This window comes from Myotis brandtii, unplaced genomic scaffold, assembly GCF_000412655.1.
Source record: "Myotis brandtii unplaced genomic scaffold, ASM41265v1 scaffold284, whole genome shotgun sequence".
Taxonomy (NCBI): Eukaryota; Metazoa; Chordata; class Mammalia; order Chiroptera; family Vespertilionidae; genus Myotis; species Myotis brandtii.
In genome coordinates, this window is record NW_005360846.1 from 791,660 (window position 1) to 813,183 (window position 21,524).

At 53.7% G+C, this 21,524-nt stretch overlaps 3 protein-coding genes across 7 annotated transcripts in view; 2 read left to right on the top strand and 1 right to left on the bottom strand.

Annotated features, from left to right (window-relative positions):
• TAX1BP3 (Tax1 (human T-cell leukemia virus type I) binding protein 3) overlaps positions 1-3,146 on the top strand; it is a 4,914-nt gene extending 1,768 nt beyond the window's left edge. Inside the window, exons 1-4 of one of the 2 annotated variants that reach the window (XM_014541965.1) lie at positions 159-326; positions 750-869; positions 1,288-1,365; positions 1,668-3,146. In XM_014541965.1, coding sequence (XP_014397451.1) covers positions 264-326; positions 750-869; positions 1,288-1,365; positions 1,668-1,805 — 399 coding nt within the window. In that variant the 5' untranslated portion in view covers positions 159-263 and the 3' untranslated portion in view covers positions 1,806-3,146. Of the gene's footprint in view, positions 1-158; positions 327-749; positions 870-1,287; positions 1,366-1,667 lie in introns of those variants that run through there. The other variant, XM_014541964.1, reaches the window with a different exon arrangement.
• A 358-nt stretch (positions 3,147-3,504) lies between these two features.
• Positions 3,505-21,518, bottom strand: CTNS (cystinosin, lysosomal cystine transporter). 4 transcript variants are annotated; one of them, XM_014541961.1, is made up of 13 exons: positions 21,162-21,518; positions 20,807-20,891; positions 20,109-20,188; positions 14,637-14,715; positions 13,131-13,215; positions 11,803-11,906; positions 11,568-11,699; positions 8,280-8,379; positions 8,073-8,192; positions 6,917-7,087; positions 5,077-5,194; positions 4,755-4,869; positions 3,505-4,424 (listed from the first exon to the last, which is right to left on the bottom strand). In XM_014541961.1, the coding sequence occupies exons 3-13, from the start codon at positions 20,167-20,169 to the stop codon at positions 4,310-4,312; spliced, it is 1,200 nt and encodes a 399-aa protein (XP_014397447.1). In that variant the 5' UTR covers positions 20,170-20,188; positions 20,807-20,891; positions 21,162-21,518; the 3' UTR covers positions 3,505-4,309. The 4 variants fall into 4 exon arrangements, with proteins under 4 accessions (XP_014397447.1, XP_014397446.1, XP_014397449.1 ...); XM_014541960.1 differs by lacking the exon at positions 20,807-20,891; XM_014541963.1 differs by lacking the exons at positions 20,109-20,188; positions 20,807-20,891; positions 21,162-21,518 and adding an exon at positions 15,888-17,425.
• The window catches only part of SHPK (sedoheptulokinase), a 24,289-nt gene continuing 22,932 nt past the window's right edge, over positions 20,168-21,524 (top strand). The window contains exons 1-2 of the mRNA XM_014541936.1: positions 20,168-20,191; positions 20,856-20,945. Coding sequence (XP_014397422.1) covers positions 20,168-20,191; positions 20,856-20,945 — 114 coding nt within the window. The remainder of the gene's footprint in view (positions 20,192-20,855; positions 20,946-21,524) is intronic.

A 21,524-nucleotide genomic window follows, 5' to 3' on the forward strand; every position in this document is an offset into this window, starting at 1 on the left:
GATTCCAGTATTTGGTGACTGGAGCATGTCTGCTGAGGGCTTTGAAAGGAGCCTGGCACAGCTGGGGACCACAGCCCCAGATATGGTAGGAGAACCCTAGGACTCTCCTCCACTGCACAAGAGCAGGGCCTGGGGCTGAGGGAAAAGACCCTCCCTGGGGCCCAGTCTCCAGGGCCTTCCTGTCTGGCCCCAGCCTCTTAGCCTCTTCTCACCTCCCAGTTCCGGTCCTGCGCTGTACACCCTGGTTCCATGGACCTTTATGTATGGCACCTTCAAGCCTCTGCTCCTATTCCCTTGGCCAGGACAGCCCCTCCTCTCCTTCCTGTGTGAGTTTTATCTCCACTTTTCCTGAGCATCCTCTGTGTTGCCCTTACCTGGGCTGCCTCAGCAATCTGCCTGCAGTTTTTTTAGGGCCTGACCCCTTCTGTCCTGAGTGATCCCTCCCTTGGGATACAGCCCCCCATCCGTAGCAACCATAGCAACCGGGGCTGAGAGCACCTGTTGACTAAGGCTGACGCCTGAGACAGAGGAAGGGGAGAGAGGTTGGGACAGAGTGTTATGTGGGAGAGTTGATGTGGCTGAGTCGAGTCTCAACCCCCCCAGGCTGGTGACCAGCTGGATTTCTGCAGAGGGCCCTGGTCCCCACCCTCCTGGCATGGCTGAGCTGTTCCAGCAGTCTGGGGCGGCTGCAGGAGATACAGACCAGATTTGTTCTCTACTCACCCCCAACTCATTCTTTTCTTTGCTAGCAAAGAGTTGAAATTCATAAGCTGCGTCAAGGTGAGAATTTAATCCTGGGCTTCAGCATTGGAGGTGGAATTGACCAGGATCCCTCCCAGAATCCTTTCTCAGAAGACAAGACGGATAAGGTGAGGACCAGAGTCCTGGGGCCTCTCCGTGCAGCAGAGGCCTGAGATGGTGGGTCTCTGCTTCCCGGGCCTTTGTGGAAGGAGCAGACCTAGTCTCTCGCCAGCAGTCCCCTCTAAGAAGGTCTAAGAAATGATCTGGTGGGAATAAATAGGGGTGGGGGTAAGGAGTGGGCTGCCCAGCCGGAGGAAGGCCCGTTTACACAGAGCCCAGGAGCAGCAGGGGCTGGAGCATCCCTGGGGCAGCCAGCTGTCCCCTTGGCTGTCTTGGTACAGCCTGTGCCTGGGGGTGGGGGCTGGAGGGAGGCTCAGTGCAGGGATAGACAGATGGACAGCTGGGCGTATGCCTACTGGACTTTGCTCTGTGGATAAGGGGCCAGTCCAGTGAACCCAGGGCTTGACGTGGGCTGTCTGTTTCCAGGGCATTTATGTCACACGGGTATCGGAAGGAGGCCCTGCTGAAATTGCTGGGCTACAGATTGGAGACAAGATCATGCAGGTAACAGAAGAGCCAAAGGAGGAAAACAAGGCTTGGGTTGGAGGGGCTGAAGCATGTGGGAGTGGGGCTGAGGCTGCCCCTGCCTCCTGGGAGACTCACCCCAGCCATTTTGGAGCCCATGCTGGCCTTGCCCCAGAGGAAGCTGGCTCTCTTCTGTGTGTGGCAACTGGTGCTTGGCATCCCCTATCCAGGGGTCATCCGCCTGGGGCCTGCTTGGGTAACCCAGGCTCCCCAGAGCCCAACCTACTTCCAGATCCCAGAGGGTGGGGAGCTGAGGTGGCTGTATTTTCTCCCTGGGTCAGGTGAACGGCTGGGACATGACCATGGTCACACACGACCAGGCCCGGAAGCGGCTCACCAAGCGCTCGGAGGAGGTGGTGCGCCTGCTGGTGACGCGGCAGTCACTGCAGAAGGCCGTGCAGCAGTCCATGCTGTCCTAGCAGCCCGCCGAGGTCCCGACATGCCTGCCGCCTCCTTGTACAGTGACACTACTTCCTCAGTCTGCCCCTCGTCCTGGCTCCTGCTGAGTGCTGGGCCCCACTCAGAAGGGCAAGAGCTGGTCCCAGAGGCCTGACTGGCCTGCCTTCCCCTCACCAGTGGCCTGAGGCTCTGGGACCAACCCTCCCTTGGACACCGAGGACTGGAAACAATGGCCTGGAGCCGAGTTGTCAGTCTGTAGTGACCACAAGCTCAGCCCCCAGACCCTGCTGCCTGGTCTCAGCAGTGCCCAGGGGAGCAGGGGCCCCCACTTCCTGAGAGCGGCCACAAAGCAGAACAACGCCTGGTGGGCCAGCCCTGCCCTCTGTCTCAGCTCCAAAGTGCCTGTGTCCCACGCATTCCCGTTGCTCAGAGGGGATTCGACACTTCAGAGGCAGCAGAAGTTTGCCAGCATGGAAGCCAGCAGGCTCAGTTCACCCATCGCTCCCCGACTCCTCCGAGGGGCGCTAGCCTTCCAGGGTTCACCAGCTTACAAGATTTAGAAGAGGTTTGAGGCTGACTTTTGAGGGCATTTTTCAAGATTGCCAATCTCCTCTATGCCTGTTTAACTTTTGTACTTTTTTAATCACTTTGATACAAAGGGTTTTTATCTTGCTATTTGGAGATGCCGGTTCTACTTTGAATTTAGCTTACTAATTCAATCTGGGAATGACTCAGCAAATTAGAGAACCTTATTTTGGTTACTGTGGAAATGGGGCAGTATGAACCCCCCCCCCCCCACACACACACCTTGTGCCCAATAAACAGAGCTGGGATTCACAGGGGTCTTTGCTAAGGTGCAGGCAGGGCTGGGGTACTTGGGGGTGGATTACGGGGACAGCTTTGTTTGTAAGGTCGGCGGACCTGGCCCTGGCTGCTCTGGGAAGAAGCCCCACTGATCCTAGGCCCACGGGACATGGGCTTGGCCTGGCCACATCCACCTTCACCTTCACCTTCACCCAACTTCCCTTGTGAATCGGGTCTCAGTCCCCACCCAGGAGGAGCCTCATGGAGACCAAGGGGTTCATGGGAAAAATACCCTCCCCCTAAGGCTCTTAAGAGCACTCAGTTGATCACAGCCAGGGATGCAACCCCAAACGTTTCCAGAGGCTGCCACCTGACAAAATGGGGTGACTGGAGCCCTCCAGGCCTCTGGCTGGCCCACCATGGGCTGCACCACCAGCTCTGGAAATTGTTGCCACTCATGGACCCACTGACAAATCAGATTTTTGAAATCTCCCACTTTTAAAGTGTGGCACCTGGTAACATACTGGGTGGCCCAAATAAAACAGGTGTGCATACTTGGTCAGGCTGCAATCTCTGCTTTGGGGAAACAAGAGCCTAAATTACTTGGTATTTTTACACCTGGATTGATGAAGAATCTGGAAAGATCAGACATCCCTCCACTCCCAGTGGTGGTGTGCCCCTTAAGACCTCACCCAACCCCTGCTCACCACCACAGCTCGAGCAGCGTGCCCCTGGGAATGCAGGCGTGGGACCCGTGGGACCTACCTGGCCCTGAGCAGGCAGGCGTCTGGCACTACCCAAGCGGGTCCCCTGATGAAGTGCCAGGTCGGCACGCGGTCACCTTGGGAGGCCATCTCCCTAAGCCCCAAGGACTTGGTTCTGAAGCCAACACACCTGCCTCCTGCATCTGGCAAATGCTCGGCGCACAAAAGGAAACAGGTTTTAATCCAGGATACAGGCCCCTCATTGAACTTGTAGTAAAAAGTTGGAGAGTGGATAGACAATCTCAAGGCACGTACAAGGCATGTTTCCAGAGGCTGCCATCTGGTGTCAACTGGTTGGGTTTGGAGGGAAGGGGATTTGGGATCAGGGTTGGCCCATGGGTCTTATGTGAGGTGGTCTCAAGTCCTTCTCCGAGGCTACTGAACAGCCCAAAATTGGCGAGTCTCAGGTCTGGGGGAAGTGAGGGGAGACAGGCCTGCCCTCCTCCAGGGGAGCTCACCATTTGGCGGGTCCAACAGGCCTCTAAGGCACGGAGTGAGTGTGTGTGTGTGTGTGTCCTGTATCCAGACACAGGGGAAGGAGCAGCTGAGGGTTTCACGTGGGCCCCTGACTGGAAAGTGGAGGTAGGCAGACAGCCACTCACTTCCAAAACATCCCTCCCAAAAAGCCAAAAGGGGTGTTAGTGTGATAAAGAGCCACAGGGTGTTGGGAGTGAGCCCAGTTCAGAACCACAGGGTGCTGGGCACCTCAAGACCCAGAAATACTGTTTCTTTACTAGGCGCTGGCCTGGGCCCCTGTGCCTGCAGTCGTGGAAGCTGGGTTATGTAGAATAAGTGTCAGGAAGGGGGGTGTTCAGACTCAGAGAAGGGACCCCAAGGCCTAACCCCAAAGTCCCAGCCCCTCTGCCACCAGCACCAGCACAGCACCCCTCAGTCCACTGGCCACAGCACCTGGCAGCTTGGTCTCTGGGAACAGCAGTGGCACCAAAGCTGCAAGTTCAGTCCTTCAAGCTGCTCCCAGAAACACTGGTTGCTTGAGGCAAGGCCTGCTCCCAGCTCCGCGTCCAGTCCTGCTTGGCATGGCTCTCAGAACCTGTAGGTGCTGCCTGAAGCCTTAAAGAAAATAGAAATGGCAGCATCAAGTCGCAGGGGGGCCAGGTGACTGGCCAGTAAGACCCGAGGGGCCGCCAGCAGCCAGCCTTTTAATCTCGGAGCAGAGTCAGGCGTCTGTCTCAGAGGGAGGTTTCTCCCCGGCCCTGGAAAGTCCTGGACGAAGGCAGGCTGGTTCACGTTTAAAGTGTTTGGCCCTGAGGAAGAGAACGCTTCTCCGATGTTGCACACCGAGCCAGCCCTGCACTCCAGGCCGCTCTCCAGCCTCCTGGTTGGGCACAGGGCCCGGGCCACTGACACTGGTGCCCTGGGTGCTAGTTCACCTGCTCATACCCGGGTTTCCTTCTGTACAAGCAGAAGTGCTGGATGAAGAAGACAATGTCGAAGAAGATGGAGAAGATGCCGAGTCCAAACTTGGTTGGGTCTCCAAAGATCAGTGTCCAATGGTCTGTTCGCCAGAGGGGACAGAATCTGGTTTTAGGCTGGCAGCTCCCGGGGTTGTGGAGGGTGGGGGTCCTCACCTGTCCAGGAAACCACCAACCCTGCCCTTGCAGATGCCCCTGGGGGGACCTAGGGGCTGGGACTGCTTGGATTCCCAAGCCGTGGGGCAGGCTTGGGGGGTGGAGCTCGCCCGGCCCACCGCTGATAGACTCACCATTGTTGTAGGACTGGAGGAACATCTGGAGGAGGCTGAAGCAGCCCCCAGTGAAGTCCAGAAGCACGTTGCCAATGCTCCAGCCCTCGGTGCTTTTGTAGACAAAGTTCATGTAGGCCTGGGCAGCCAGACAAAGACATGGAGGGCGGTGAGGGGGCTGGGTGGCTGCCTCATGAGCCTCCTGACGGCCACTCCAAACAAGAGCGGCTCTAATTCCTCCCACTCGTGTGCTCCAGCCTCAGCTCCAAAGAACACGGTGACCTTTGGGCTCTGACAAGGCTTGGCGGAGAACAGCTTGGGTGGTCCTGGGGTCTCATCCGCACGCACAGTGAGCAGGGCCCTCTGCCTCCCCCACCTGCACCACACAGCCCCGATGGAGGGAGGCTGGCATGCTGCTTCTCCATCTTCTTCCCCCTCCCTGTTCCAGGACAAAGCCCTCTCGTGGTTTTCCAGCCACTCGGATTTCCTCCTCATCTCCCATGAATACTCCCCCCTCAGCCTGGACTCCATGCTGTGCTTGCGACCCGGGCTGGGAGAACCGCCTGGTCTGGAACACCAGCTCCACCACTGGTGCCCGTTGCCTGGGGCGTTCTCCTAGCCTTGGTTTCTCCAGCTGTAGAGTGGGCTTACCTCCCGCCTCAGCCCTGCTTGGGCGCCGGGGTCTCTGTCTCAGGCTTCCCGGGTCTAGTGGGCGGATCTACCGGACACCCCCTCCCGCTGCTGCCAGTGCCGCACCTCCTCCCTCCAACGCCAGCACCCTCCGGGTTCCTCTGCTAGGCCTCTGGAGGGGTCTTCTCCCAGTCAGCCATCAGCCAGGTCCCCTTTTTTGTCCTCTCCCACCCTCTCCATACTTGCTGCCACCTCTCCAGTCTTGGACAGTTTCAAACGTCTCCAAACTGGGACTCCTGCCTCCCAGGTTTCCCAGCCCCAAGCTTTCCCACAGTCAGGGACCCAGGCCCCACTTCCCCCAAGACCTGCCCCCACCCCAAAGCCTTCTTCCCAAGCCCCTGGTGCCTGGCCCCACCTTCCTTTAGCTCAACACTGCTCGGCCTGCCAGGTGTCCTTGCTGCCTCCACGCTTTCCTGCCTGCGGGCTGTGTAAGCTGCCCCTCGCCTGGAATTCCCCCTCCTCTCGTGTCCACAGAACTGAGTCTTGTTTATCCTTCAGGGTCTGGCTCTGTTTCAGGCCCCCCAGGAGACTGGCCTTGACTCTGGCCAAAACGTTCTCCTTCCTGAGCCCACGGGCATGAGGTTCCCTGTGCTGGGGAAGCTGAAAAGGGGCTTCTCCACAGAGAACGAGGTGAGAACGAGGCCTCCACTCGTACGTGGAGTCTGCAGTTGGCACTTATGTCATAAGCGATGCTGTCCCCGGCCACTCCAGCAATGGGGCAGGCATGCTTGACTCTAAGTCCCGGGGTCTGCATAGGCCTGTCTGATGCTCGAAGGAGGCTGCTGAGGGCCCGCAAGGAAGGCCTGGATGGGAGTGGAGGTCACAGTGGTGGGTTCCCTCCTCCCACCTGATCTTTCAGGGCTGTCGGCTGTGGTAATGGGGCAGAACTGAAGCCGCTAGGAAGGTTGGGATGGAGAGATCTGCACCACCCCTGACTCTCAGCTGAGTGTGAGCTCAGAGTCTCCGCTGAAGTCTTCGTGAGATTTTGGCGCCAGGGAAGAGCAGGCGGCGGTGTGGCCAGCTTTCACCCAGTCCCATCCTGCTGGGCCCATGGCTCCCACTGCGGCTTCCCGTGCCTGGTCCTCGCCCCAGCCAGGACAGGACCGGGAGCCTGTATCTCACCCCCTCACCCCGGTGGCCACATGGAAGGGAAGGAAGGCCCCAGAAGTACCTGCGGAAAGTACTTGACCAGTGTCACCGCGAGCTTGATGTAGGAGAAGCAGAAGAGAAACTGCAGCCACGTGGTTACCCCGACTACGGCCAAAATCATGATGACGAGCGCGAAGAGCCACGAGAGCACCAGGAAGCCGATGGCGGGCCAGGACACCCGCTGGTCGCCGCGCTGGGGATGAGAGGGGGGAAGGGGGGGAGGTGGGCGTGGGTGGGGGCAATGCTCTTGTCACTATCGGGGTCTCTAGTTCAGTCCTTCTTGGACTTTCCAGAGCCCAATTGCTTCTTGTTTCCACAATGCTGAACTGGGTGCCTCCCAGAGCCCCCCAGGAGTGAAGGATGTTGGGGATGGAACCCAACACCATCCCAGCCCAGGCTTGTTCATTCCATGATGCAGAGAGGGAGCCACTCTGGAATCTGTCCCCACCCTTCCCCTTCCCCAAAGAAGGCTCCTTCACCCAAGCTCCACAGCAAAGAGTAAGAAAACCTGGAAGGTTCGTGAAGGTGGGGCCCAAGCAGCGTGGCTGGCCTTGCGTGTATGAAGGGAACTCTGTGAGGGAAGTGGTGCGCCCACGGGGAAGTGAAAGAAACTACCACGTCAGCGAGCAGACACATGGCCCAACGCGGCTGAGTCCAGACCCCCCAGGACCTCTCGGGGCCCTTGTGAGCCTCCTCCTCACACCGAACCCCAGCTACCTCCACCGGCTCATGGTGGCTCTCACTGCCCCTTGGCCTTCACAGTCGGTGCCCCAGCTGGAGGTGCCCCACCCTGTCCCTCTTCCCCATTGCCACAGGAACGTTACTCACCCCACGGACCACAGTAAACACAAATTCCTGACGCCCTCCTTCCCCCTCCTCGCTGGCTAGGCCATGCTCTCCCCTCCCCTCAGCTCTCCGCCTGCTGGGTCATCATCATGCCTCTCTCTGTCCCTCACTGCAGACCTGGGGTGAGGGGACAAGAACTTGGGCTCGTGGTGTGATCCCTGTGCCTGGCCTATTATCTTGGCCCAATCATCAATCAGGTGCTGAGCGATCAAACACGTGTCCTTTCTGAGGGTCTCTGTGTCTCTGTAGTGAAACAGCAGGTGTGGGTAGCAGGTGGTGGTGGTGGGTGCTGCCTGGCAGCCACAGGGGGCAGGTGCCATCCCATCTCTCACCTCGTACAGGAGGCACTGCACCAGGACCACCAGGGTGAGGGCCACGGCGTGCAGGCTGAAGAAGATGTCGTTACTCTCCACGGGGTTCACTCCATTCGGGTATTTGTGGAAAAACTGCTCCTGTTGAGGGGGGTGACGAAGCTGAGTGAGGGGCAGCCAGGCCAGGAACGGCTTGGGCTGGGCTGTGGTGGGCGGGCAGGGCCATACCTTGATGTGTGGCACCCAGAAGAGGCCCACGTTGAACACGCTGTAGGCCACGAAGCCCGTCAGGTTCAGGGTAACGAAGTCGAAGCTCAGACCGACAACACTGTGGGAGGGGAGATGGAGACGGGGCAGGTGAGCCGGCCAGTGAAGGCAGGGGAGGGGAGGGGAGGGGAGGGGAAAGAGCTCCTAGTACACGGGAAGGAGGGCCCGGCGGAGCACTGGCCTCGGGTCCCCCTTCATGCCACAGTCGATGCCACTCAATCCCACCCTCTTGGGAACCAGGTGCCTCCTGCCTCAAGTCCTGGCCCCCGAGGGAAGCTTGGGGCCTCCTGCAGAAAGGAGGTGCCTCCCCTCCCTGGCACCCTGCTCAGCAGCCCCACAAGAGGCCCACATGGAGAGGTGACTGTGGGAAAGCTTGTGTCCTTGCTGCATGAAGACGCAATCGCAGGCCCACTTTGTCCTTTCCTCCCAGGGATGTGTAATTGTCACACAATATCCTTTTCATTTCAGAAATACACCATAGTGATTTGTTATTTATATACATTACAAAATGATCCCCACAATAGGTTTAGTTACCACCTGTCACTGTACAAAGTTATTACAATATTATTGACTATATTCCCTGTGCTATACCTCACACCCTCATGAGTTATTTATTTCACACCTGGAAGTTTGTACCTCTTCATCCTGTTCACCTATGGAGCCTACTCCCCAATGTCTCCCCACTACCTCGCTCTGGGAACCACCAGTTTGTTACCTATACCAATGAGTCTGTTTCTGTTTTGTTTTTAGATTTCATATTATAAATAAAATCATCCAATATTTATTTTTTTCTATTTCACTTAGCTTACACCTTCTAGGTCCATCCACGCTGTTGAAAATGGCACGATTTCATTCTTTATTATGGCCGAGTGATGTTCCATTGTATATATGTACCACATCTTCTTTACCCATTTGTCTATCAACGGACACTCAGGTTGCTTCCATATTGCAAATAATGCTGCACTGAACCCAGGGGTGCATATATTTTTTTTCAAATTAGTGTTTCTGTCATCTTTGGATAAATTCCCAGTAGAATTGCTGGATCACATGGTGGTCCTATTTTTAATGTTTTGAGGACCCTCCATACTGTTTCCCACAGTGGCTTCATCATTTTAAACTGCCACCAGTGTATGAGGGTTCCCTTTTCTCCACATCCTTTACAACACTTATTTTTTGACTTTTGAATGATAGCCATTCTCACAGTTGTGAGGTACTATCTTGGGGTTTTGAACTGCATTTCCCTGGTAGTGATGTTGAGCATCTTTTCATGTGCCTGTTGGCCATCTGAATGCCTTTTTTTGAAAAAAGGTCTGTTCAAGTCCTCTACCCACTTTTTAATCGAGTAGCTTACTTATTTTGATATTTATACAAGTTCTTTGTACATTTTGGCTATTAACCTCTTATCAGATATATGAATTGCAAATATCTTCTCCCATTCAGTAGGTTGCCTTTTTGTTTTGTTGGTTTCCTTTGCTATGCAAAAAGCTTTTTAGTTTGATGGAATTCCATTTGTTTATTTTTGCTTTTGTTGCCCTTGTCTGAGAAGACATATCCAAAAAAATGTTAAGACTGATATCAAAGAGCTTACTGCCCATGTTTTCTTCTAGTTTTATGGTTTCAGGTCTTACTACATTCAAGTCTTTAATCAAAATGGTGTAAGATAGTGTCCAGTCTCATGCTTTTGCAGGTAGTTGTCCAGTTTCCCCAACGTCATTTATTGAAGAGACCATCTTTACCCCATTGTATATTCCTAACTCCCTTGTTATAGATTGACTGTGTATGTGTGGGTTTGTTTCTGGGCTCTCTATTCTATTCCATTGATCTCTGTATCTGTTTTTGTGCCAGGACAATGCTGTTTTGATTACTATAGCCTTGTAGTATAGTTTGATATCAGGGAATGTGATACCTCTTCTTTTTCAAGATTGATTTGGCTATTTGGGGTCTTTGTGGTTTTTATACCAATTTTAGGATACTTTGTTGTAGTTCTGTGAAAAACGCCTTTGGTAATTTGATGGGGATTGCATCGAATCTGCGATTGCTTTGGGTAAGTGTGAACATTTAAACAATATTAATTCTTCCAATCTGTGAGCATGGTATATCTTTCTATTATTTGTATCAATGTAATTTCTTTCATTGATGTCTGTTTTCAGAATACAGGTCTTTCATCTCCTTGGTTAAATTTATTCTTAGGTATTTTAATTTCTTAGATGCAACTGTAAGTAGGATTTTCTTAATTTCTCTTTCTGAAACATTGTTATTCATGTATAGAAATGCAATTTAAATGTATTTCCTCCACATATAGTCTAGGTGCCTTTAAAACGAGTTTTGCTGTGCCCCAGGGTGGGCGAGTCCTTGCACAGGGCCCTGGGTAACATCCCTCCCTGCTACAGGCCTCCGTGTGGGAGATGGGTTGCCCTTCGTTACCATGTCTCCATCTCTCCTACCTTCTGTATGTGGTCCCTCTATCCTTTGTTGTGCAGAAGCTGTTCAATAGGCCCTCAGTTCTCTTTTTTTATTTTTTAACAGATTTTTATTGATTTCAGAGAGGAAGGGAGAGGGAGAGATAGAAACATCAATGATGAGAGAGAATCATTGATGGGTTGCTTCCTGCCCACCCCCTACTGGGGGTTGTGCTCCAAACCAAGCATGTGCCCTTGACTGGAATTGAACCCGGGGCCCTTCAGTCCACAGGCCAATGCTTTGTCCACCGAGTCAAACCGGCTAGGGCTAGGCCCTCAGTTTTTTTTTAGCAGGAACTGCTCTATACGTAACGTATATTCCGAGTATGTCTGTGGGAGGAGGTGAGTTCAGGGTGTTCCTACACCCATATCCTGGCCTCGCCTCCCTCTTTGTTTTTATAATCAAGGTGGGAAGGTTTATTCTCCAAGGCTGAAGGATCCACCTCCGGTACTGTAGCACAACTTGACTTTAATTCCTCCAGGGCTGGACGGACCGAGATAAGAGAATATTTGGGGGGACGTCGCCCCCACTCAGCCCGTTCTCCGCTTCACTGAGAAGCCCCATTGTGTTGCTTTCACAGGGAGGAGCTAAACTGGGCAAGAGACCAACTGCCCAGCAGTACAAGTGCCACCACAGGCTCTTAGAGCTCTCACCTCAACAGCTTTCTAGAAAGGGCAGGAAAGGAGATAAGCAGAGGGGGAAGGGCTGAACCCGTGCTACCGACTGCCTCGTGGGAATGCCCGTCATACGGGCACCAAACGACCCTGAGCGTACAGCTCAGCAGATTACCTTTTCCGCCTCCAGTTCATGATCACCTGCGGGTAGAAGGAGATGGACCAGGCCGCAAAGTAGATCCAGCCAACCACCTGGTTTATGACACTGACGACGTTGCTGCGGATCACCAAGAAGCGTATCCTTGGGCTGGAAAGGATTTGGAGGCCAGGATGAGCTGAAATGGGGCTCCCGAGAGAAACCCCCACGGGCCAGCACTGCCTTTCTTCTCACCACTTAAACCCCAGCTTACCCGGTTTGGCTGGAATGATTTTCGTGCAGAAAAACAGTAATTTGTCCCACATTCCGAGATGTCACTTGAAAAGAGGACTCTGTCGCTTGGGGAGGCACCACAACCTATAGGAAAACTGAATTCGATCCAGTGCCATGTATTTGTTGGGACCTGAGTGTCCCGCTGCAGACTATGCACTAGGGAATGTGGGGACAGATCACACAGGGTCCCCGCCTTCCGGGAGCTTACTAACAAAAGGGAGAAACACGACCGACCAGCCAACTGCAACCCCCATACACCGATGTCTTATGCTAGACTTTCTGAGCAGAATGTGGTTCTGCCCTTGGGCCTACCCCTGGCTCATCTCTGAGGGAAGGTGGGACGGCTCCCTTTCTCTCACCAGCCAGCCATCTGTGGATCAAGCCAGACCTCAGAGAACTGAACGCCAGGACCTGCTGTTGGAACCACTGGCTTTTCTTAGCCCGCAGCAGGCCTGATACCCTGGGGTGGGAGAAGTTGGGTCTAATGATGTGTGATGTTCACCATGGGATGAGCTGAGATTCCCTTCTCACAGGAAGCCCATGCTTCCACACGGTCTGCTTGCTAAGGGGCTCAGGGCCAGTTTGCAGCCCATTTCTACAACCACACAGGGCCTCGTGGCATGCCTTATGGTCAATTTCATCCCTCCATTCATCTTGTCTGTTTTTTGTTAAAACCCTCGTTTACTTTATACTGCCTCCCCATTGATGTTTTTTATCTAATTTATCAGTAATTGGCTCAAATCCTTAGTAAGGCAGAAGCAGGGTGTTTACTAACAGACAAAGGCATAAGGGCTATGAATAGTTATCGCTGTAATACCAGACAGACTCTGGCACTGGGTTTTGGAAATAACACTCAACCAATGGGATCTCAGAACAGTGCTTTGCAAACCTTAATGTGGACTCAAATCATCCAGGGATCATGCTCATGTGCAGATTTTGAATCAGTGGATCTGGCACGGGGCCTGGGAGTCTGCATTTCTAAAAAGTTTCCAGCAGGGACAATGCTGCTAGGCCTTGAACACCCTTTGAGTAGCAAAGTCTTAGAAAACTACCTTAAGAATTTCTTCTACATTCACAGAAACATTTTCTACCTTACATTTCTTAGCATTGCCTTCCTAATTCCGTCTAACAGCATAAGACGCCCATCCTCAAGGAGACCAACAAAGCCAAAATCAGAGATTTCTAGAGGGATGGGACGGGGGGCAGCCCACGGCCTATAAACCAGGTGGCCCACTTCCAGAGCACTTAATTTAAATGTGTTTTGTTACCCAGTAGTTCTCTACCCATCAGTTAAGGTTCATTACTTACTTCATCCGGCAGCTCAAGGATAGTGATGTTTTTTGAATGAAATGTGATTTCAAAAGTGATCACCAAGGTTGCATTTAGGGGATGCCTGTGGGGGACAAGAGTCTGATTACTACTGCGGAGTGGGACACTGTGCGATCTCAACCCACCTCTGGACTTCCCACGGGGCCTGTCATTCTCAAGCAGTTAGGGTGAGGAAGTGCTATGTGCTCAATCTGAGGGGAGAGAAGGTGGGCTCCCTGCTCCTTAGGAGTTTTCTATCTTTTGAAAAAATATATATTTTTATTGATTTCAGAGAGGAAGGGAGAGGGAGAGAGAGATACAAACATCAATGATGAGAGAGAATCATTGATAGGCCACCTTCTGGACATCCCCTATGAGGGATGGAGCCCACAAACCAGGCATCGAACCGTGATACCTGGTTCATAGGTCAACGCTCAACCACCGAGCCATACCGGCCAGGCAGGAGCTTTCTATCTTTATCAGAGGAGAAGATGTCCTACTGGGGCTGACTGAGACCACAAGAAGGTGTGAAACTGGCTGTGAATGCCAAAGAAGGTGTCCAGAGGCCGACTGGACGATGACACCTGCTCTGGTGGGAAAGGCTTCGGAGACGCTCAGGTCTGAGCAGGGAGCACTGTGTCCCCAGAAAGCCATGAGGTATGTCTGGGCAACCCAGGGGGGCTCAGGTCTGCACTGAGAGGCCTGGCGTTAGTTTAGAAGGCAGTGGAAAGCCACTCCAGGGTTCTGGAGAGGGGAGAGCTGTGGTGAGGGGATGACATGTCCGATTCACCAGGTGTCCGGGTGCAAGCGGCCGGGCTATAGACAGAATGTAGGTCTGTTGGGGAGCCTTGGTACCAAAGCTGTGGTTTGAGAACAGACTTCCCAGGAGGGGTGAGGAGAGGGGGAGAGAGAAAGGACAGGGCTCCAGACCTTCCTCTACAGGATCCATGCGACCGGGAGGCAGGTGCAGGGGAAGCAGTGAAGGATGCAGAAGAGGGAGGCTCTCAGCACAGTCTGAACTGGGTCGGCAGCCTCATGCCGGAACCAGCAGAGGTCAGCAAGACAGACTCTCAGTGGAGGCTAAGTGTGAGGGTCTCACAAACGGGATCCACAGATGGAGTCCCTTCTGCTTTAGGAAGTGATCTAACGAGTGCTCAGCTCCTTACCCCTCACCTCAGGGCTCTCCTCAAATACTTAGAGCCTTGGCAAGGGCCACTCTGAAGTCTGGCATCAACTGCTGGCCACTCAAGGACTCTTATCGGCTGGGGAAAAGGCACATGACTGGGGAGAAGCCTCCTTCCTGCTCCTCCCCCCGGAAACAAGGGCTCTGTGAGTGGGGGAAGAGAGACTCCGGGACCTCGGTCTGCAGCCCAGGGCTGGTGCCTCTCTTCCTCTGGCTTCTCTGAAAGCGAAGAGGCACGAGCATCACACTTGAGATATGAAGGGCCGGAGCCGGCCGTGGGGTGACGAGCTGGGCCGAGGGCAGCTCTGGGCCTGGGCACTTACTGAAGGGCGATGCTGACATTGGTTGAGCTCCCAGTTTCCAGCTTCACCGTGGGAGGAACAGCAAGGTTGACCGTCGACTCTGGAAGGACCCGAATCAGTGGCATTAGTCACGAGGTCAGAGGCTTAGGCCCACAAGGAGAGAAGGAGCAGGGCCCCGGCCATCTGAGCTCAGGAACTATGTCCCATGATGACCCCTATCTTCTGGGTGAAGACACGGAGGTTCTGAGGGACTAAGTGATGCGACTGGAAACCAAAGCCCTCATTATGCTCTTTCACCTCCTGCTGCCATTGGAGGGAGACACAGGCCTGAGCGGGAGACGCTGCCGCTTCCTCCTCCCCAACATCACGGGCTCTGAGGGTGTGCAGCCGAGTTATCCGGAGACAGTTTTACAAACTAAAGGAATTCAAGCCACAACCCGGGACTGGAAAACGCGGACTTGAACCACCTCTTCAGGTGGAAGGCACAGGAGTCTCCTCTGTTTGTGGAGCTTCAGTGGCCCTGCAGAACGGGTCCGGCCTCTCCTCGCGCATTTCTTTGATTATTGTCAGCTGAGTCCAGTGGCGTCAGCAGAGCCACGTCCTGGAAACAGGGCTCAGGTGCCAGGGGGTGAGTTTCATTATCTAAGTTCAGCCAGGCGCAAGGAACGGACACAGTTATCCGGGCTCAGCCAGGAGTGACAATTACAATGAAGCCGCAAGAATGAAGAACTACAGCTTGATCTTTAACCATGACTTCACATAATTTCCTTTGTCTTAAACTCTAGTAAAACTTCCTGGAATCATACTGTATTAAATACATGTGCTGCACCAGAGGGCCCCCTGTCCCACCCGGTCCCAGCTTTCCCTACTGTCGCTGTGTCTGTCTCTTTCTTTCTCCTCAATCCCCCATCGCCCCTACTCTGGACTCGTGCCTGCTCTCTAGCCGTGCTGGTCGAGGTCCAGGAGAGAAATACTTATACTCAGACACATGGGCCCAGCTAACCTGTTTCTCAAAAAACCCTGTTGGGTTCCCATATGAACCTGAACCCAGCTCAACCCATTCGCTGATCCCCCTTCCTGAGGCCCCGAATCAGTGGCATTAGTCACGAGGTCAGAGGCTTAGGCCCACAAGGAGAGAAGGAGCAGGGCCCCGGCCATCTGAGCTCAGGAACTATGTCCCATGATGACCCCTATCTTCTGGGTGAAGACACGGAGGTTCTGAGGGACTAAGTGATGCGACTGGAAACCAAAGCCCTCATTATGCTCTTTCACCTCCTGCTGCCATTGGAGGGAGACACAGGCCTGAGCGGGAGACGCTGCCGCTTCCTCCTCCCCAACATCACGGGCTCTGAGGGTGTGCAGCCGAGTTATCCGGAGACAGTTTTACAAACTAAAGGAATTCAAGCCACAACCCGGGACTGGAAAACGCGGACTTGAACCACCTCTTCAGGTGGAAGGCACAGGAGTCTCCTCTGTTTGTGGAGCTTCAGTGGCCCTGCAGAACGGGTCCGGCCTCTCCTCGCGCATTTCTTTGATTATTGTCAGCTGAGTCCAGTGGCGTCAGCAGAGCCACGTCCTGGAAACAGGGCTCAGGTGCCAGGGGGTGAGTTTCATTATCTAAGTTCAGCCAGGCGCAAGGAACGGACACAGTTATCCGGGCTCAGCCAGGAGTGACAATTACAATGAAGCCGCAAGAATGAAGAACTACAGCTTGATCTTTAACCATGACTTCACATAATTTCCTTTGTCTTAAACTCTAGTAAAACTTCCTGGAATCATACTGTATTAAATACATGTGCTGCACCAGAGGGCCCGCTGTCCCACCCGGTCCCAGCTTTCCCTACTGTCTCTGTGTCTGTCTCTTTCTTTTTCCTCAATCCCCCATCGCCCCTACTCAGGACTCGTGCCTGCTCTCTAGCCGTGCTGGTCGAGGTCCAGGAGAGAAATACTTATACTCAGACACATGGGCCCAGCTAACCTGTTTCTCAAAAAACCCTGTTGGGTTCCCATATGAACCTGAACCCAGCTCAACCCATTCGCTGATCCCCCTTCCTGAGGCCAACTCTGCTGGGGACTGGGGGGGAGACTGATTTCCTCTTGGCTTTGAGGTGTTAGCTTAGGATGAGGTAGACAAACAGGCGTCCAGGGTGAGGGGAGAAGCAGGTGTGGGAGGCGAAACACCCCAGAGCAACTTGGCTACAGAACATGAGTGAGTCAGCCTCTCTATGACCTCTTCCTGTGTTCTTAGGGCAGCACCCCTTCCCCCATCCCAGGTATGCTCACAGATCCAGGCACCTGTCCACCTCCCCTCCCTCACCTCCAGGCCTTCAGGATGACGCACAGCATAAGGGATGGGCATGAATCTAGAATGGAAGTGGAAGGGGGCCCCCAATGGGAAAGCAAATGCTCAACTTGATGAAGACGGTCCTTGCTGGGGTAGTGGCCGCAGGCAGGGCCCAGGTCTCCCTCTCCCCAGACCATGAAAGGCAGAAGGTAAAGAACTGAGTTTAGGCGCCCAGGTGGGAAGAGCATTTAGAGGTTCTCCACTGTCTGATCCCCCTTCTCAATACTCCTACCTGGCAGTTTCTCTTCCTCTGCCTGGACACCCAGAAGGAGTAACCCCATCTCCTCCAAGGGAAGGGCCAGCCTGGAACTTGCACTCCTGGGCCTGGCCCTGCTACCCGGGACCTCTCAGACCCTATCTGAGCCACCTTCCTCATGCTGACCCTGCACGTGTGAATGCAGACGCAGACTTCGTCCCGTGTCTGCAAGTCTCCAGCTGACTCCACCAGGGTCGCTCTGCGTGGCACGTGCCCCCCGGCCCTTGCAGAGGCCAAGCTGCACAGAGTAGGAAAGCCCCTCCCTTAGGTGTAGCCTTGAGGCCTGGAGGCAGCTTTGACAACTCCACCTCTCCTTTTTCACTCACTGCTCCCATAGACCACCTGTGGCTTTGTTCTGGGCTTGCACAGCTGGGGTAGGTTCTTGCTGTTACTTTCCACCTAGAGCTGAGGACCATACCGGATAAGCAAGACTGTGACAGGATGGTACCCAGGACAGGGACACTGAAAGTGATGCCGGGCAGCCACCAACACCGCTGGGTCCCCAGGGCTCTGCCGGGACTATGATCAGGGTGAGTGGGCGATCCCCATGGCCTCTGCTCTTCCACCGTCTTTCTATTTCAAAAGCGGAGTCTGTGGACGCTCAAAGAACCAGATCAAGGGATGGTTACTTCCCTCTCACTTAGTGCTCAGCAGCCGAGAGACTGGGCTCTGAGGTCAGACAGACCCATTCTGGCTCTGTCGCCCCCTAGCTGTGTGACCCTGGGTGTACGTAAGCCTGTTTCCTCACCGGTAACATGGGGAGAACAGTTCTACCCACCTCACAGGGCTTTGTAAAGAGAAAGCGATGTGTGCGACTTTCCACAGAGTGCTGAACAATTGCTGTTGACTATTCTTAACACCATGTAAACAAGGCAGGACATTATTATTTTTTTTTTTTAAGTGGGAGGCAGTTAGAAAACTGGCATCATATCCTGGGAAAGCACACTTTAAAGTTTGCCCTGGGGCAGGAGTCTCTGGACACAACATTGGAATTACCAAGTGAATCTTAATGAGACCACCCCAAGTTACCTCTAAGGAGAGTCTGTTTTCATATCTATATCTCTATATATTTATGTATGTATATACACATATATATGTTTTTATTGATTTCAGAGAGAGGAAGGGAGAGGGAGAAAGAGATAGAAACATCAATGATGAAAGAGAATCATCTATCGGCTCTCCTGCATGCCCCCTACCGGGGATCCAGCCCACAAGCCGGGCATGTGTCCTGACTGGGAATCGAAAAGGGGCCTCCTGGTCCATGGGTCAATGCTCAACCACTGAGCCAACTTAAGGGCCCTGACGATCACTCCCCAAAGCAAGGAGAAGACAGGCCCGCCAGACTGAGGTCAGAAAGCCAATTCCAGTTATTGATTTTATGGTGGTTTCCACTGTTTATGACACTCAGGAAAGGAGGCAGAATGGTAAAATGGAGCAGGGACCCTACTCAGCTCCCATCTTAGTTACTGTCTAGCTCTGTGACTTTGGGGAGGACCTTTACCCTCTCTGGTCCTAAATTTCCCCTCTGTATAATTGAGGTGGGTTTGCTGTTCTTTTCTAGAGCAATGCATTAGCATTACTAATGGAGCTTCATGTAAAGCCTGCCAATGCCCGTGTGTATATGCATACTGGGGCCTTCGTCCCAGAGAATGTGACCCAGCAGGTCTGGAGTGGGGCTCTGGCATCTGTACCAAGAAACACCAGGCTGCACGTGGAAACTGCTTATCCACAAGGTGTGACTGTAAAGTAACACGGTTGATTTTTTAACAAACCTGGAAGAGCTGGTCAGGTACTTATGTTCTCAGAGATTTAAGAGGCCGGATAACTGTGATGGTAGACAGCCACTGCGCCGGGCTCTTGACAAGCTTGCATAGGATTTGTATTGTTTGAACAAGGTTGATTTGAAATCTTTGGTCAGGGATTTTAAGATCTGTCTGATTTTTGACAGTGGCCAGAATAATGGGTCTGGGGTCCTAGAAGTGCTCCGCACAGATTCCTTCTGTGGAAGGAATCTCAGCCGTGTTTTGGGCAGTGGGAGAATTAATAGAATGATACAGGCCTCTGAGAGCCCTGCACTAAAAGTCACGCCCTGTAAGGATGTACAGACCCTGGTGTGTTTTTTGGACAACGAGCCAGGGTTCTTTGAGGCCCCCCTGGCCCTGTTCCTCAGTCCCTCTTGAAGGGAACGGTTTTCTCATCTTATGAGGGGATACTGGGCAGACTCTTTAGGACTCTGTGGCCTGGCAGATCCAGGCTCAACAAGGTGGCCACATCACGCTTCTGCAGCATCTCCCAGAGCCCATACCTCCCTCTGTGAGGTCCACAGGGCAGGAACACAAGCCCTTCTTTACAGATATTATCCCAGATTGTTGGAGACCCACAGTTTGATTTTGGTAATACAGATAAGGTAATAGGGACCCTAGTGCAGAAGGCCGATTAGTTATTTATTATTTAGAAAAGCACACAAGAATGCATTGCCTGCATTAAAAACATCTTTAGGAAACTGAAACAAGGGCCATTTCTCTCCTGGTTGCAGGTCTCATGGGGTCCTTAGAAGTTAGGGGATATGTGCCCATGGGAAGAGAGACGGGGAAGGGAATGGCATGGGTGTGCTCCCTGAAGGGAGATTATCAGGGAGAGAGAGGGGGAAGGGAATGGCACAGGTGTGCTCCCTGAAGGGACGCCAGAAGGCCAACTATTTATGGAATCATCTGACTCCTTGTAAAACTCCTGGACCCCAGACCTGGGTCTGCTCCACCACCCTGTGGCTGCTTGACCAAGGGCCCGGCAAGCCCACGCAGTCTGGACAGTCCTAAATCCTTGGCTACAAACAGGTCAGGCTCCTTACTCTATCTCCCTTTTTACAAAGTTGCTGACCCATTTCTAAACTTACCACATTTCTCTATGAGCGTCAGGGGAAAAAGGATAAAAACAATCAGCCAACTCCTTATCATGTTCCTCAATTTCAAAGAGCTAGTGAGAAAAACAAAGAGCAAGAGAAGTTCAGGTTAAAGTTGGGTCAGCTCAGCAACAATATGCCCCGTGGGGTAGTGGCCACAGAAGTGCCATATGTCGCCTGGACAATATGCCCCCTGGAACCATGGCATGAACTGTTCATCAAGGACTTTCACTTCACGCCTGTGGCCTCATGGGCTTTGCCTCACCAGCTTGGAGAACAGGACTCCAGGGAGGGCTTATCTTTATTTAATATCGAAATGGGCTCAGAGACACTAAGTGGGTTGTGTAAGGGCCCACTCTGAGGAAGTAGGCAAATACTGAATTTTCTCCTCTTCAACTGCTTCTTGCCACTTAATTAATAGAAAGAATGCAGTTTTACTGGTTTAGAGTTCTTTTCCCCCCCCAAATTATTAAAACTGTGGTCAGATATTTGACTTTGTGAACCTATAAACCTTAAGGAAATTGACTTCATTCCCTATTTTGGGATAAGAGCCTAAGGGTTGTTATTTTCCTCCAAACTGTCAAAAAAGGCAAAGCCCAGCTGTTCTTCCTTTCTTCAGCCTGAAAGCCCCCAGAGGGCGGGGTCGGCTCCTGCCCACAGCCCTGGAGCCCAGCCCAGAGCTCAGCACTTACTTCCACCGGAGTTTCGGAAGGGTCCCCTCGGAGTCTCCCTTCTCCAAAGCAACCGGTAAACTCCGCGATCAGATTCAGGCGGCAACTAAGCGGGAGGCGGGGAAGGGGCTCGGACCACCCCCACCACCTCGACAGCACGGTGAGCCCTACCTCCGCCCACCTCCACCCGGGCCCTCGCACCTGGGGAATGTCCGGTGTCGCCAGGACGGGACAAGTGGCAAGGGATGGACCCCGGCGCCGCTGAGCAGGGCTGGATTGCGGCGGGCTGACGACCGGCTTGCCGCACCAGCCCAGGGCCTCAGGGGGTCCACTTGGGGAAGCGGGAGGAGGCTGTCGGGGCTGCGCCGGCTCTCACCTGAGATCCTCGGAGGCTCTGGGACCGACCCACGAGACGTAGGAGATGCTTGAGCTGTACCCGCTTCCCCGGTCCGGCTAGATCTGCGGGAGGGCGGGCCCGAAGTCACCTGACCCGAGTCACCTGACTCGCGGAGTCAATAGGTTCCCGCGATGCACTCTGGGAGCGGTAGTTTTGACGAGTCTGAAGCAGGGTTGGGGCGGAGCAGGGATGGAGGCTCGGTGTGAGGGAGTCTTCAGCCGCTTTTAGGGACGCAGAGGCTCTCCGAGCCCCGAGCGCCTGTCCGCGGACCCTGCACTCGTTTTGAGAGCGAGGCAGAGGCTGTCCGGCGAGGGCAGTCGCCGCCACGGTCCTGGAACCTCA